This window comes from Oncorhynchus nerka, linkage group LG24 (assembly GCF_034236695.1).
Source record: "Oncorhynchus nerka isolate Pitt River linkage group LG24, Oner_Uvic_2.0, whole genome shotgun sequence".
Taxonomy (NCBI): domain Eukaryota; kingdom Metazoa; phylum Chordata; class Actinopteri; order Salmoniformes; family Salmonidae; genus Oncorhynchus; species Oncorhynchus nerka.
The window spans coordinates 54,603,717-54,620,198 of record NC_088419.1 but is presented as its reverse complement, the minus strand read 5'-3'; the positions used below and the strand labels follow the sequence as shown (position 1 = coordinate 54,620,198).

The window sequence follows — 16,482 nt, the reverse complement described above, 5'->3', positions numbered from 1 at the left end:
CTGAAAGGATTATGAACTTGTTTAACTTTAACTAGGCAAGTCAGTTAACACATTTCTATTTACAATGACAGCCTTCTTTCAATTCATTAGATTGTGCAAAACAAACATGCCTGATATTCCAGACCAATATTTACGACAAAATAAATCTCCAAAGTGTTGTCGTGGATAGAACACTGGAATCTAATCACATTGACTGTTAAGGTATTACATTCCAGATTCTATTTGATTATATTGGGAAAAACATTCTATTTAACATATTTTGCACACAAAGGAGTTTATGGGCCCTCAACATAAAACATTTCCACCTGCCAAGTGCTGAGCGATAGTGGCTCCTAATTAACCCCAGGATGCATTTATGTACCAGGGACTCAGAAAATTGGGGAAATTATCCAAATGTATCTGGATAGCGCATTACATATATTTAATCACAGATATGTTGTAAACTACTTTTAGAAAGACTGGCTCAAAAGAGTGTTCCTTTGACTACTTAAAATGTGGATGTTGAGGTTAAAAGTCAAGCCACTGTGGAGGCTCTCAACTAAGGCAAACATCTCAGGACAGATAAGTCTCCTGTGGTACACTGTTCCACTGAAAGGGAGAAAGACATTCAACAATTTATGCATTGTATTTATTAACACATACTGTATCAATGTGTCCATTTAAAAAAGGACTAAGTATCAAATATGTTCTCTTCTGCATTCAACTGAACACAAATGGCACATTTCTATACATTCACTAAGGCTCCATTTTAGGAAACAAATTGGTTTCCACAATGCAAACAATATCTAAAAGAATGGTAACAAGTATATTTCCAGCATATAAACAATTTATTTTTCTGTTTTTCCTCACAGTACAAAGTTGCAATGTTTTAGCATCTGGTTTGCAATTGCAAATTGTTTTCCGATATATTAATATAAATTGGAGTTCGGGCAAGAACCGTTCTAGTTGTATTATGGTATGGAATGTTGCTACCGCGTTAACCATACATTTTTGTGAGAAAATGTGCAAAGCACAGGTTTACCATATCTGACAAGCAGAACTGATTGAATAAGTGACTTCAATGAAAGTTGTTTTGCACATGTATGTAACTAACAAAATAATGAGAATAAGTCCAGATAAATAAATGCATACATGATAACCACACATTTAATTCTCTTTGCCAGCTTGTACCTGCCAAACAGGTTCCTTAATAAAGTTACAGGGCACCTTAAACTCTTTGCATTTTGCACACAAAGCATGGAACCCTTCCACTCAAAGAACTTCAGTGATGCTACAGCTGAGCTGTCTCCCATCGAACACTGATCAGCTATTGCTTTTTATAGACAGCACAATTAGCAAGGCCTCTTTTACACCAACTCTGCAAAGGAGTGAGCAGATTCTACCACCGACAAGTGCCTTTTTGCACTCCAAACTTACACAACCCTCAAGAAGGGAGCAAAGGAAGGCGCCATTTATCCCTCTTAATTCAGAAACAACAGCTCATTAAACTCTCAGTCTAGGCAGACATATGGCAGAATGTTCAGTTTGCTCTCATCCCCATGTGGTTCTAAGGATATGCACTCTGTCCAATCATACCAGTTGTCCTTGGTGTCATGGCACCCGTTCACCCCAGGCCAGTGCTCTTTGTGTATTCTGTCGAGGTCCTCGTTTATGACCTCTCGGCTCACCCCAGGTAAGTCCATGTCAGGGATATTTGGTACCAGCACGTGTGTTTTTCTGGCCTCTTTGATATGATGTTCCATGTACTCATTCATGAAAAAGTGTGCTCCCGAGGTTTGAGCCCCAGATGACGTGAGCACATTGCTTTGACGGTTAAGGTAAGACTGGATGATTTCATTCCTTGACAGCTCTTTCCAGTTGGTCTGTTGGAATGGACTGGGAGTAACAGGGGTATTCTGTGCATATTGATTCCGCTTGAGCAGTTCTGTCCGAGGTTCTGGTGTGACCGGCACCACTGTAGCCTCCCATTCTGGGTAAGACTCTTTGTGGGTCCAGGATTTTATCTGCCCTGTTACAGGGTCAAACGTAAGTCTACGGTCTTTTAATCTACATGGTTTTGTGCTCTCTTCCGTGGGCTGCCCACCCAAGTTCACTGTGTAGTCTCTGGACCTGTATTTGTTCCTCTTTCTCACTGTGCTAGTGGCAGCACCATTGCCCTCCACCTTCACCTTGCTGCGTGACGTGGCTTTTGAGTTGTGCAGAGAGTCAGGTCTCATGGTACTGTGCTGAAGGCGTTGGTCCACGTCTGCCGGTCCATCCTGATGAAGGGCGGACTCTGCAGGCGGAGGCCCAACAGTGAGGGAACCCTGGATACACGAGGTTAAAGGCTGTGGAGAAGTCAAAGAAGAGGGCTCCAGTCCAGAGCTGTCCACAACCCTGGGACTCTGAGCAGGGCTCAGTAGAGTTGTTGCTTTTGGTGCAGACAATTTAACAACCACATCCTGTTTCGTACTTCTGGGACTATACGAGTTTCTGTGGGGGCTTTTGGGCTGATGTTGCCCCCTTCCTGAAGCAACCAGGTCCATTTTGGCTTGCTGTTGCAACACGGCCGTTTTGAGCAATGCGGAAGTGCTAGGAGGTTTGGCAAGTCCCGGTGAGCTAGGGTGAGGTTTAACAGCGTTGATGGGAATTTTGTTGAGTCTGTCGTTGTCAAGATGATCAGCACCATCCTTGTCTGATTTTGGATGTGAATGAGCATCAAGTGTGTCCATAAAAGCCTTGGGACTGGCCCCAATTCCATTTATTGGCAGCCGTGAGTTTTGTGTTCTTTCATAGGCAGTTCTTTTAGAGATTTTCGCTGGTAGGTGCTGTCCATCCCTCTGCTCCCCTTTGCGTTTTCGGTTGCCTGACTTTTCTGCTTTGGGAGAATAACAGTTGTTGAAGTCATTTCTACTCTTGAGCTCCGAAACCATTTTATCCGAAGGCGGGATGGTAGCTGGAGGGAAGACAGCCGTCCGGCAGGGGTTGTTAGCACCGTTGGCAGCGCCTGGCTGCCCTCTATGCCCCTTGGACTGTGCCTCACTCTGCCCAGGCTCAATCAGCTTCTGCCAGGTGCGCAAAAGCTTCTTTGCACGCTTGACAAGATCCTCATCCTTTGTCTTTTTCCTTACGTCGTTGATCAGCTTGCCAAGGCGGGTTTCCTTGAAGAAGAACAGGAAGGTTTATTTTTAGTACAACACCCTCTTGGCAACATATTTCCAAGAGCTGACATGCACATTTGTCCCCAGCATTACCTACCTCAAGTGCTTCTTTGGTGATGGGATATTTCTCCAAATAGGAAATTACATCCATTACAGCTACCATGTTGCAGATCTGCTGGAAAGTAAACAACAAATCATGTTAAAACTATGAAAGTAAGAGACAGGAAATGGTAAGAGAAACTCAATGTATAATGACAGATGAGTGTATACAACAATTCAATCAAATCCGATAGAGTCCAAGTTGTAGAATATGAACTTCAATTATGCCACTTCTGTGTTGCGGAGAAAATAAAGGCTCTATGAGCATGAATTATTTTTACTCTGAACAAGAAATTCAAATTGGATTAAAAAACCCACACTGACGGTCATAGTCAGTGGCTTAAATGAATAGGCCTAACGGTTCAATGGATGTATAGTGGTTCTTACCACTTACTGACCAATGGGTACCACCGGAATTAAAATAAATAAGGTGTTCGCCAACAAGTCATGTCTGCAGGCAGCGGGACGCACACCTTTAGCCAATTTATTTATATAATGAGCCTCTGGATAGCTTCTTGGTAGTTCCCCTTTCCTTGACAATTTGTTTAGCTTTAATGACATACCCTGGGCCAGACGGATTACCAGGACGTGTACTCCGAGCAATGCGCTAACCAACTGGTAAGTGTCTTCACTGATATTTTCAACCTCTCCCTGTCTGAGTCTGTAATACCAACATGTTTCAAGCAGACCACCATAGTGTTCTTGGGCACAGGGACTAAGGTAACCTGCCTAAATGACTACCGATCCGTAGCACTCACGTCTGTAGCCATGAAATGCTTTGAAAGGCTGGTCATGGCTTACATCACCACCATTATCCCAGAAACCCTAGACCCACTCTAATTTGCATACCACACCAACAGATCTACAGACAATGCAATCTCTATTGCGCTCCACACTGCCCTTTCCCACCTTGACAAAAAGGAATACTTATGCGACAATGCTATTCGTTGACTACAGCTCAGCGTTCAACACCATAGTGCCCTCAAAACTCATCACGAGGGTTGCAAAGGGTCGGAAACTTTCCGGTAAATTTCCAGAACTTTTCCATGGGAAATTAAGGCTGGGAATTTTGCTTAAATTCAGCTTATAACAGTGAACCTTTTTTTGTGGGATACACATACCGTAATTGCTGGACTATAAGCCGCTACTTTATTCCCACACTTTGAACCTCGCGGTTTATACAATGACGTGGCTAATTTATGGATTTTTCCCACTTTCGCAAGATTCATGCCGCCGCCAAAAAACTGAGCACCGTCACATAATGTGACGTAAATCGAGCGCGCTCAAACTTCCCATCATTCTGATTACGGTCGGTAGTAATTTTGTCACCCTCATGACAAAGACACGGAGAAATGCATATGATGCAGCTTTCAAGTTGAAGGCAAACGATCTGGCTGTTGGAAAAAGAAATAGAGCTGCTGCATGGGAGCTTGGCCTTAATGAGTCGATTATTGAGTCGTGAGGAACTGACTCAGTGCAAAAAGACAACAAACCTTTCAGAGGGAAGAAAAGCAGATGGCCCAAAGTATTTGCAGCCACTCGACATCAGTGTAAATCATGCATTTAAGGTGGCGCTCCGTGTTCAGTGGGAAGCTTGGATGACAAGTGGGGAGAAATCCTTCACTAAAACGGTCCGCATGCGAAGAGCAACTTATGGTCAAGTCTGCCAGTGGGTCCTGACAGCGTGGAGCATTGTCAAAAAATCCACTATCATCAACGGGTTTCGAAAGGCTGGACTGCTGCGTGTTGAAGGGGCAGCATGAGCTCAGCGGGGTATTTGCCTCCGGATGAAAGTGACGAGAGCGACAATGAAAACGATCCAACATCGGATGAAGCAATTCTGAGGCTATTCAACTCCGACACCGAAGGAGATGACTTCAGTGGTTTCAGTGCACAGGAGGAGGATTGGTAGGCTACTGTTTTAATTTTTGTTACAAGCCGTGTTTCGTTAAAGCCTATTTATTTTTGTTACAAGCCGTGTTTCGTTTAAAGGCTGTGTAAAGTTCATTTGTTTCAATGTACCGGTAGGCACAATGCGGCTTATAGACATGTGCGGCGTATTTATGTACAAAATACATATTTTTTAATAATTCAGTGGGTGCGGTTTATATTCAGGTGCGCTTAATAGTCCAGCAATTACGGTAAGTCAATTTTAGGTCTTGTGGCATATTTTGGTTAAACTATCCCCAATTCAATGGAATTGCAACCCTCTGCATGCACAGTGTATTCTTCCACCACAGGTAGAGCTGATTCAAGATCATGCACACTAATAAAAGATGCTATTGAGACTACAATACTACACTGTCTGAGCCTAGGACTACATGTTTTCTGGTAAGTTTAGATTACAATAATAGGTGGGGTGAATATATTATGACATACATGATTTTTTGTTAACTAGTAAATAGGAGCCTACAGCTAAATGTGTTTAAATAATTCCTAACTTGTTAACAATTTCTGCTAGTTAGTTTTTGCTACCTTGTGGGTTTTAGCTTGCTTGAGTCTGCTAACTGAGTGTTAATTCACCTGTTTCCATGCACGTTTCATTTGAAAACATTTCTTACAATGGAGATGTTTAATCTAACTGCTTAACTATTTATCTGTACATGGAATTGTATTTGTTTTGGTTTTTAAACTATTTTTTTCTAAATCAACACAGGAAAATGCTACGGGCACTATCTGATGTGTGGAGACATTTCACTGCAGCTAATGTAGAAGGAAAAGCTGTGTACATCTGCAAATACTGTGCCAAATCATGTGTGAAGAATGCAACAAAGATGCAGAATCATCTGGCCAAGTGCATATAGTTCCCTCAGCCCTCACAACAAGCAACCTCTGACAAAAGTCCCTCTACTTCTATTCGAGGTGAAAATGACGAATCAGACACCTTATCGATAGCAACAGCTCATGGTCCTCCTGGAATCAGAAGTTTTTTTGATTCAATGGAGGAACAGTCAGAGAAATGCTGACGAATGTCCTGCTTTAGCTGGGTATGCAACTGGTTCACCTCTGATGCTCACAGGCAATGTGTATTGGAAGAGATTTCTGAATATTCTTCACCCAGCATACACCCCTCCAACCAGACATGCTTTATCTACTAATTTGCTGGATGCAGAGTTCAATAGAGTTCAAGTGAAGGTCAAGCAAATCATAGAGAAAGCAGACTATTGCAATCATCGCTGATGGGTGGTCGAATGTTCGTGGGCAGGGAATAATTAACTACATCATCTCCACCCCTCAATCAGTATTCTACAAGAGCACAGGCAAGGGACAGACACACCGGTCTCTACATTGCAGATGAGCTAAAGGCAGTCATCAATGACGACAGAAGGTATTTGCACTGGTGACAGAATGCTGTGAACATGAAAGCTGCTTGGTCTAAAGGGGAGGAGTCCTAACCTCACATCACACCCATTGGCTGTGCTGGTCGTGCATTGAATCTGCTCCTCAAGGACATCATGGCACTGAAAACAATGGATATACTCTACAAGGGAGCCAAGGAAATGGTTAGGTATGTGAAGGGTCATCAAGTTAAAGCAGCAATCTACCTCACCAAGCAAAGTGAGCAGAATAAGAGCACCACATTGAAGCTGCCCAGCAACACCCGTTGGGGGTGGTGTCGTCATCATGTTTGATAATCTCCTGGAGGGGAACGAGTCTCTCCAAGAAATGGCCATATCACAGTCTGCCGATATGGACATGCCCATCAAGAGGATCCTCCTGGATGATGTATTTTGGGAGAGAGTGGTAAGCAGCCTAAAACCTATATCAGTAGCCATTGCACGGATTGGGGAGACAATGCCAACCTGTCTGATGTTCAGACTCTGCTTGTAGATGTAAGAGAAGAAATCCGTACTGCCCTGCCAACTTCACTGTTGCTCCAAGCAGAGGAAACTGCAGTTCTGAAATACATCAATAAGCGTGAAGACTTCTGCCTGAAGCCATACACACCGCAGCATACATGTTGGACCCCAAGTATGCTGGCAAAAAACATCCTGTCTGGTGCAGAGGTCATCATTACTGTGTCTCGCCACCTTGGCCTGGATGAGGGAAAGGTTCTTGGCAGTCTGGCTAAGTACACTTTCCAGCAAGGGCTTTGGGACGGAGATGAGGTATGTTGGCACGACTGCCAAATTGCATCAGCCACCTGGTGGAAGGGACTTTGTGGCTCTGAGGCCGTTTCCTCTTTCCTCCTCTGTTGCCTCCATCCCCCAAATCCCACCAACAACAGCCACCTCAGAGCGCAACTGGTCCTTGTTTGGGAACACACACACCAAAGCATGCAACAGGCTGACCAATACAAGGGTTGAAAAATTGGTGGCCACCCAGGCAAATTGGGGTCTTTTTGAGCCTGACAACGAGCCATCTGCACAACGAAAAGCTGCTGGCAAAACACACTAAAATGCTATTTGAATGAATGCTTACGAGCCTGTTGCTGCCTACCATGGCTCAGTCAGATATTTGTATGCTCAGTCAGATATATATATATATATTTTTACCTTTATTTAACTAGGCAAGTCAGTTAAGAACAAATTCTTATTTTCAATGATGGCCTAGAAACAGTGGGTTAACTGCCTGTTCAGGGGCAGAACGACAGATTTGTACCTTGGGGATTTGAACTTGCAACCTTTCGGTTACTAGTCCAACACTCTAACCACTAGGCTACCCTGCCGCCCCATATGAAACGCAGGACACGCTAGATAAACTAGTAATATCAACAACCATGTGTAGTGAACTTGTGATTTTGATTGATTGATTGATTGATTGTTTTGTATAAGATAAGTTTAATGCTAGCTAGCAACTTACCTTGGTTTACTGCATTCGCGTAACAGTCATTCTCCTTGTGGAGTGCAACGAGAGGCAGGTGGTTATAGCGTTGGACTAGTTAACTGTAAGGTTGCAAGATTGGATCCCCCGAGCTGACAAGGTGAAAATGTGTCGTTCTACCACTGAACAGGCAGTTAACCCACTGTTCCTAGGCCGTCATTGAAAATAAGAATGTGTTCTTAACTGACTTGTCGAGTTAAATAAAGATTAAATAAAGGTGTAATTAAAAATAAAAATATATATTTTTAAAAATCTGCCAAATCGGGGGTCCAAAAATACAGATTTCCAATTGTTATGAAAACTTGAAATCAGCCCTAATTAATCAGCCATTCCGATTAATCGGTCGACCTCTAACAGAGGGTAGTGCTTACGGCCCAGTAAATCACCCAGGCCAAACTTCCTGCCATCCAGGACCTCTATACCAGGCGGTGTCAGAGAAAGGCCCTAAAATTTGTCAAAGACTTCAGCCACCCTAGTCATAGACTGTTCTCTCTGCTACCGCACGGCAAACGTTACCGGAGCGCCATGTCTAAGTCCAAGAGGCTTCTAAACAGCTTCTACCCCCAACCCATGAGACTCCTGAACAGCTAATCAAATGGCTACCCCCCCCCCCCCCTCCCCCCCTTACGTTGCCGCTTCTCTGTTATTATCTATGCATAGCCACTTTAATTAGCTCAATACCGGTGCCCCGCACATTGACTCTGTACCAGTACCCCCTGTATATAACCCTGCTATTGTTATTTACTGCTGCTCTTTATTTGTTATTCTTATCTCTTACTTTAAAAAAAAAAGATTTAAAAAAAAAAGTATTTTCTGAAAGCTGCATTGTTGGTTAAGGGCTTGTAAAAGTAAACATTTCACTAAGGTTCACTACACCTGTTGTGTTCGGCACATGTGACAAATAAAATTTGATTTATATATATTAAAAAAAAAGCTATGTATCAATTTAACCTTTTTTGCTGATATGAAAGATAATGTCCTTATGTTTCTAATACCATACCGCAAGTGATGCATGTTGATGTTCAGACCGAGTGTTGGGGCTCTTGACAAAACTCCCTGTACAGAAGACACATTCATCCAATGACGTGTAATGTAATGGAACAGAGTCGTGATCAAGGGCTATGTATGCTGCAAAGACCTACAAACACCTTGACAAACAGACTTGGAAAAAAGCAAGCTTCCTTGTACTGTGTTGTCACTTCAAGAGTTTAACAACACTTTTGTTTGCATCGGCCATTTAATTCAATGTTTGTTAATCACATATCATGATAGTCTGTGAGCCTTTGTGACAGATGGCTTCATGTTATAGCAACCAGTAGCCATTAAGGAATGGCACGTCACATTGAATAACAAAAGAGCTGATTGGCTAACACTGCCAATCCAAAATGGCTGTGTGGCTTCTGCTACCTAACACGATGGATGAAAAGGAAAAGTTTTCTGATAACTTCAAAACCAAAACTAGCAGGCGTTCAATCTTCTCAGTGGTACAATTGGGATAATGGCACAATTCAGAGTACAACGCATTTCTCATCCCTGGATTAAGGTATGTCTTCTGAGCCGTATCTCGCGGCAGCGTTAATTTACACAGGATGCCTGTCCGACCCAAGTAGTGCAGATACAGGCAAGCGGCTCGGATCTGCTGGCTACTCATTTCCAAAACACTGCTGACCTTGGTGGTGGGTTTAGAGTAGTAAGATCATCCTTTCAGTTAACCTGCTAGCTAGCTACAATGCTTGGGCCTAGCTAAAGTAACGGCAATGTTGAACTCTGGTTTAGTTAGCTACAACAGTCGCTACGCAACAGTATAACTAGCTAATTAAAAATATATATTAAAAAAAAGTAGAACTAGCTAATTTGCTAAGGTGAAGTTTAAAATGTCAACTTTGGCTATCTAAATTAGGTACAGTAGTTAGCTAAATGACAGGCAGGTAGCTAGCCAACTAACTTATGATCACTAGAACTAACTTATCACTAGAACTAAGATAGGTTGACCAAAGATGTTGAAATGCTTGGGCTCAGGCGAGACTCCAGTGTGTATGTACGTTAGCTAGCTAACTACTAGAGTTAATGAACTACTGTTAACTAGCTAAGTTCCTAGTATTGACTTTAACGAACAAGCTCATAGATGTAGTTAGTTTACTAGCAGGCTTCCAGCTAGATAACTACCTGCCGCGTCGTTAGTTACCACTGCACTGGTTTAGATAACGACGTTAGCTAAGACAAGTTAGTTAGCTAGCTAATGTTCGCTGTCGATGTTTGTCATAAGATTTCACAGTAGGGGATCATTGCAATAGTGTGGACAGAGAGAGACCCTTCAAGTACGTGGAAACATTACTAACTCACATTGTTTTGGCCATCGATGGCCTGCATCAGCCGGTCTCTCATCTGCTGCGGAGTTGCCGTGGCCGCTGTCATTGCATGGCAGTGGTGCGGATCAGTTGACGGGGGAGGAATCCTCCTTAGACACGAGTGGGTGACTTGCAGACACTCACAGGCCTTTCGGGAGATGTGCTAGTAAATAAATACCCATATTTTATGGAGCTTTATTTAACCTTGAAGGTGTATTCATGTATTTCGCAATGAATACGTATCTCCAGATAGAGGTTCTTCCCGAATACTCGTGTCCGACTGCCTCTTTGGCAACAGCCAACGTTGTGGCCTTTCTCAACATCAGCTTCTCTGCAGCTCAAAACAACAGCTATTGAAAAACGCTCTCCAGGTGCATCGTGGGAAATGTAACACAAAAACGTAGTACGTTGTCGACTGTGAATGTATCTGATATTCTTTGTGTGAACCTGTAGTTAAATTACTGGGTTATCCTATTACAATATGGATGTGTAACCAAACACTCTATCTGAAACGTTAGATTTGTCTTAATTCAATACATTTAGCACGAACAATGAAGCCCAACACGTACATTCTAATACATGTGAAAGCTGTACTGTGTAGCCTATATATGCTTATTAATTTAATTAATGAATCAAAACTTGATACACAACTGTTTAATGATTTTGTTTAACATGTTTATACAGATGAGTGAGTGTGTGTCAAACAATGCACAATGTGATTGAGTGCAGGAACCAAATACGGTTGAGAAGCACTAAATCAGATGACACACTACTCAAATCCTAAATTAGGAAAGGAAAAGATGAAAAGGGTATGGATGAAAACACCAAGTGCATTTTAGAGTAAAGTTTTATTATACAAAACTAGATCATAGACAAAAGTATGCAACAAAGCAATGATACAATGAAGTCTGAATGCTCTTAACATCAGAAGGCCTTAGTAAGACAAACATCAAACATGTCAAATGGTTCTCATTCTGTTCACAAGTTTTAGAAGAAAATGAGGACTATAGATAACAGGTCAGCAATAGGGCTGGGAATTGCCAGGGACCTCATGATACGATATTATCACGATACTTAGATGCCGATACAATATGTATTGCGATTCGATGTTCCAAACATATTGCTAACCATATATCCGCTGCAGTGTGACGAGAGAACCATGAGAAGCAGTTTAGGTCAGTCATGGAAATAAATGGGCTGAAAAACCAATTGGCTCCCTATTTCTAAAAGCTATGAAGATAAAATACTGTAGTTTTGATGCAGGTACAACTAACTAGCGCAAAAATATTGCGATATTGCACATAATGGTCGCAGGTCACAGGATCCGACATGAATCTCAACTCAAAAAAGTTATTTTTTGTGCAGGGGCCCCCAATCCAAAAACGAAGTTGATCACTATCCAAACCATCTGTAAATGTAATAGACATGGGCAATTAATACAAAATACATTATAGTCAATATGGTATACCTTGTGAGGCACAGAAGCATATCCGTATGACAATAGTAGTAGATTAGACTCTACAAGATGGCAGCTACTTACAGAATCATGCAAAACATCATGAATATGTTCCATAAGGCAATGAAAATCCGGAAGTAGCGTAGACTCTGGAGGAACTCTCTGATGTTGTCACCTAAAACAAATACACCATGGTGTCATTTCAGATTTATAGAGACCTTCATTGTGTGTTCATGTGTAACGGATGTGAAACGGCTAGCTAGTTAGCGGTGGTGCACGCTGTTGTTGATGTGTGCAGAGGGTCCCTGGTTCGCGCCCGGATATGGGCGAGGGGACGGTCTGCACACATCAACAACAGTCACCCACAAAGCATCGTTACCCATCGCTCCACAAAAGCTGCGGCCCTTGCAGAGCAAGGGGAACCACTACTTCAAGGTCTCAGAGCAAGTTATGTCACTGATTGAAACGCTATTTAGCCGGCACCACCGCTGATCCGGGTCCGGATCATCCGGGTGATCCGGGTCAAGGCACCAATGTAACAGTATAACTTTAGACCGTCCCCTCGCCCATACCCGGGCGCGAACCAGGGACCCTCTCACCACCATGCAATACAGCGTACCAATAAGTGCTTCAGCCTGACTCAAAGGCTCAGAGGACGGGGTAAAAATGATGCAGAAACATCAGCAATAGCCTGCAGCCTATGTTCTTTAAAAATAGATGATCTATCTCAATGCATACCTCTTGAGTGTCCTTACTTTCATTTTCATGAATATTCACTCTGTGAAGTTTCCTGAGGTTAGGTTTTTTAATGCACCACAATGCATCACACACCTGTAGTTGGTCCACGAGGTTCATCTCCAAATTGTCCTTGTGACTCCTTTTTCTTACTGTAATAGAGAACAGTGTTGATTGTCTTGTGTTGATGAGCTAGTAAAAATAATATGAAGTCCAGCATTATTGTCTGTTTAGTGTTACCAGGCACAACAAGCACAATGTCTTCAGCGCAAGACAAAAATTGTATCATACTCACAGTTTGAAGTTTAACACAGCACCCGTGTTCATGAGTAAGGTCCTAAAAAGGATGACATAGAAATAGTTGGAAATTATCACTTTTAATACAGCACATGACAGCACATAACTCCAACTTTGGCATTAAGCAAGTTAGGTACAGTGGGGCAAAAAAGTATTTAGTCAGCCACCAATTGTGCAAGTTCTCCCACTTAAAAAGATGAGAGAGGACTGTAATTTTCATCATAGGTACACTTCAACTATGACAGACAAAATGAGATTTTTAATGAATTTATTTGCATATTATGGTGGAAAATAAGTATTTGGTCACCTACAAACAAGCAAGATTTCTGGCTCTCACAGACCTGTAACTTCATCTTTAAGAGGCTCCTCTGTCCTCCACTCGTTACCTGTATTAATGGAACCTGTTTGAACTTGTTATCAGTATAAAAGACACCTGTCCACAACCTCAAACAGTCACACTCCAAACTCCACTATGGCCAAGACCAAAGAGCTGTCAAAGGACACCAGAAACAAAATTGTAGACCTGCACCAGGCTGGGAAGACTGAATCTGCAATAGGTAAGCAGCTTGGTTTGAAGAAATCAACTGTGGGAGCAATTATTAGGAAATGGAAGACATACAAGACCACTGATAATCTCCCTCGATCTGGGGCTAAAGATCTCACCCCGTGGGGTCAAAATGATCACAAGAACGGTGAGCAAAAATCCCAGAACCACACGGGGAGAACTAGTGAATGACCTGCAGAGAGCTGGGACCAAAGTAACAAAGCCTACCATCAGCAAGGGCATTGAAGATGAAACGCGGCTGGATCTTTCAGCATGACAATGATCCCAAACACACTGCCCGGGCAACGGAGTGGCTTCGTAAGAAGCATTTCAAGGTCCTGGAGTGGCCTAGCCAGTCTCCAGATCTCAACCCCATAGAAAATCTTTGGAGGGAGTTGAAAGTCCATGTTGCCCAGCAACAGCCCCAAAACATCACTGTTCTAGAGGAGATCTGCATGGAGGAATGGGCCAAAATACCAGCAACAGTGTGTGAAAACCTTGTGAAGACTTACAGAAAACATTTGACCTCTGTCATTGCCAACAAAGAGTATATAACAAAGTATTGAGATAAACTTTTGTTATTGACCAAATACTTATTTTCCACCATAATTTGCAAATAAATTCATAAAAAATCCTACAATTGGATTTTCTGGATTTTTCCCCCCTCATTTTGTCTGTCATAGATGAAAATTACAGGCCTCTCTCATCTTTTTAAGTGGGAGAACTTTCACAATTGGTGGCTGACTAAACACGTTTTTGCCCCACTGTATGTGTAAACGAGGATAGCTGGTAGTTATGTCTAAACTGGGCTATTGTAATTTGCTAACGTTAGTGAGCTGGCAAAGAAGGTGCTAGCTAGGCTTGCTCAGCCACACATAGGCTTTGCTGCTAAGTTAGCAGTGTTGGGAAAGCTACTCTGAAAATATAGCTTACGAAGCTACCAATTACTTAACACTGGAAGAAGTTAAGCTACACTAAAGCTACCCTTAAGAAAAATATAGTTTACTTAAATAAAGTTACTTAGGAAAAAAAATACTTTCACAAACTACTTGGTGAAAAAATATATCTAAATCTAAATTGTCAGACTGCAAATTGCAAGACAGATCACTCTGTAGTCAGATTTTAACAGGATGTGTGATTTTTGCCTATTAAACACAAAAAGTGTTTCAAGTGAGAATTAGGCAGGTCTGATGCAGGAAAATAAAGGAAATTCTTGCCTACCTCACCCATATTTTATTTTTGCAAAATAAAAGAGTGTAAAGTTCCAGTAGTTACACCACTACATGGCAAAAAAAAGTAATTACTGAAAACAGTACCGACATTTGAATTGACTACCACCAAGCTACTGCAAAAACATATTAGTCAGTTGTACAACTGAATGCATTCAACTGAAATGTGTCTTCCACATTTAACCCAACCCCTCTGAATCAGAGAGGTACGGGGGGCTGCCTTAAATCGACATCCACGTCTTCGGCGCCCGAGGAACAGTGAGTTAACTGCCTTGCTCAGGGGCAGAACGACAGATTTTTACCTTGTCAGCTCGGGGATTCGATTGGTTACTGGCCCAACGCTCTAACTACTAGGCTGCCGCCCTTATTAAATACTATACTGAACAAAAATACAAATGTAACATGCAACAATTTCAAACATTTTACTGAGTTACAGTTCATATCGGAAATCAGTCAATTGAAATAAATTCATTAGGCCCTAATCTATGGATTTTACATGACTGGGAATACAGTTATGCATCTGTTGGTCACCGATACCTTTAAAAAAAAGGTAGGCTCGTGGATCAGAAAACTAGTCAGTATCTAGTGTGACCACCATTTGCCACATGCAGCGTGACACATCTCCTTCGCATAGAGTTGATCAGGCTGTTGATTGTGGCCTGTGGAATGTTGTCCCACTCCTCTTCAATGGCTGTGTGAAGTTGCTGGATATTGGCAGGAACTGGAACACGCTGTCGTACACGTCGATCCAGAGCATCCCAAACATGCTCAATGGGTGACGTGTCTGGTGAGTATGCAGGCCATGGAAGGACTGGGACATTTTCAGCTTCCAGGACTTGTGTACAGGTTCTTGTGACATGGGGCAGTGCATTATCATGCTGAAACATGAGGTGATGGCGGCAGATGAGTGGCATGACTATGGGCCTCAGGATCTCGTCACGGTATCTCTGTACATTCAAATTGCCATAGATAAAATGCTATTGTGTTCGTTGTCTTTCGCTTATGCCTGCCCATACCATAAACTCACCGCCACCATGGGGCAATCTGTTCACAACTTTGACATCAGGTAAACCGCTCGCCCACACGACGTCATACACATGGTCTGCAGTTGTGAGGCCGGTTGGAAGTACTGCCAAATACTCTAAAACAACGTTTATGGTAGCAAGCTCCCTCAAAATTTGAGACATCAGTGGCATTGTGTTGTGTAACAAAACTGCACATTTTAGAGTGGCCTTTTATTGTCCTCAGCACAAGGTGTGTAATGTGTAATGATCATGCAGTTTAATCATATTCTTGATATACCTCACCTGTCAGGTTGATGGATTATTTTGGCAAAAGATAAATGCTCACCAACAGATGTCAAAAGATTTGTGCACAACATTTGAGAGAAATAATATTTTTGTGCTTATGGGCAGTTTCTGGGATTTTATTTCAGGTCATGAAACATGGGACCAACACTTTATAGATGTTGCGTTTTATACTTGTGTTCAGTATAGTTGAACTACATGTAGTTCACTACTCCCCGACATTGTAATTTAAATTAGCTAGCTTGCTAACAACAACAATCAAACTACACACTGGCTGGTTGAAACAAAAGGCCACAATTATCACATTCCTCGTTGTTACAATAGAATTAATCTCTTTATTACGTAGTTGTTTTCTTTGGTTTCATAATAAAAAGTCCAGCATTACCCGAATATCAAGAGATCCCCGATCATTTTGTCCACATCACAGGCGCTATACTTCCGCGAAAATCGTAAAAATAGTCGAATGGTTGAAGTGTAATCCTAGTGCGAATTCAATACGCCGA

At 42.2% G+C, this 16,482-nt stretch overlaps 2 protein-coding genes across 4 annotated transcripts; both read right to left on the bottom strand.

Annotated features, from left to right (window-relative positions):
* Window positions 1–606: 606 nt before the first annotated feature.
* LOC115108185 (mediator of RNA polymerase II transcription subunit 26-like) lies at window positions 607–10,772 on the bottom strand. Of its 2 annotated transcripts, none has more exons than XM_029632242.2 (3): window positions 10,407–10,772; window positions 3,238–3,312; window positions 607–3,140 (listed from the first exon to the last, which is right to left on the bottom strand). In XM_029632242.2, exons 1-3 carry the CDS (start codon window positions 10,476–10,478, stop codon window positions 1,491–1,493), a joined length of 1,797 nt encoding a protein of 598 aa, XP_029488102.1. In that variant the 5' UTR covers window positions 10,479–10,772; the 3' UTR covers window positions 607–1,490. The 2 variants fall into 2 exon arrangements, with proteins under 2 accessions (XP_029488102.1, XP_029488101.1); XM_029632241.2 differs by having other exon boundaries at window positions 3,238–3,315; window positions 10,407–10,771.
* Window positions 10,773–11,240: 468 nt separating this feature from the next.
* On the bottom strand, window positions 11,241–16,482 carry LOC115108188 (small integral membrane protein 7-like). 2 transcript variants are annotated; one of them, XM_029632246.2, is made up of 5 exons: window positions 16,365–16,482; window positions 12,898–12,939; window positions 12,699–12,754; window positions 11,952–12,042; window positions 11,241–11,819 (listed from the first exon to the last, which is right to left on the bottom strand). In XM_029632246.2, exons 1-5 carry the CDS (start codon window positions 16,388–16,390, stop codon window positions 11,807–11,809), a joined length of 228 nt encoding a protein of 75 aa, XP_029488106.1. In that variant the 5' UTR covers window positions 16,391–16,482; the 3' UTR covers window positions 11,241–11,806. The 2 variants fall into 2 exon arrangements, with proteins under 2 accessions (XP_029488106.1, XP_064865043.1); XM_065008971.1 differs by lacking the exon at window positions 11,241–11,819 and having other exon boundaries at window positions 11,948–12,042.

Excerpts from the sequence above, each read along its gene's own strand:
- LOC115108188 (XM_029632246.2), bottom strand. The coding sequence starts at position 16,390 with ATGATCGGGGATCTCTTGATATTCGG. Across the intron at positions 12,755-12,897 it reads GCTGTGTTAAACTTCAAACT|TAAGAAAAAGGAGTCACAAG; the intron begins GTGAGTATGATA and ends TCTCTATTACAG. Across the intron at positions 12,043-12,698 it reads ACCTCGTGGACCAACTACAG|GTGACAACATCAGAGAGTTC; the intron begins GTGTGTGATGCA and ends TATTTGTTTTAG.
- LOC115108185 (XM_029632241.2), bottom strand. The coding sequence starts at position 10,478 with ATGACAGCGGCCACGGCAACTCCGCAGCAGATGAGAGACCGGCTGATG. Across the intron at positions 3,316-10,406 it reads CCATCGATGGCCAAAACAAT|CAGATCTGCAACATGGTAGC; the intron begins GTGAGTTAGTAA and ends TTTACTTTCCAG. Across the intron at positions 3,141-3,237 it reads TCACCAAAGAAGCACTTGAG|GAAACCCGCCTTGGCAAGCT; the intron begins GTAGGTAATGCT and ends TTCTTCTTCAAG.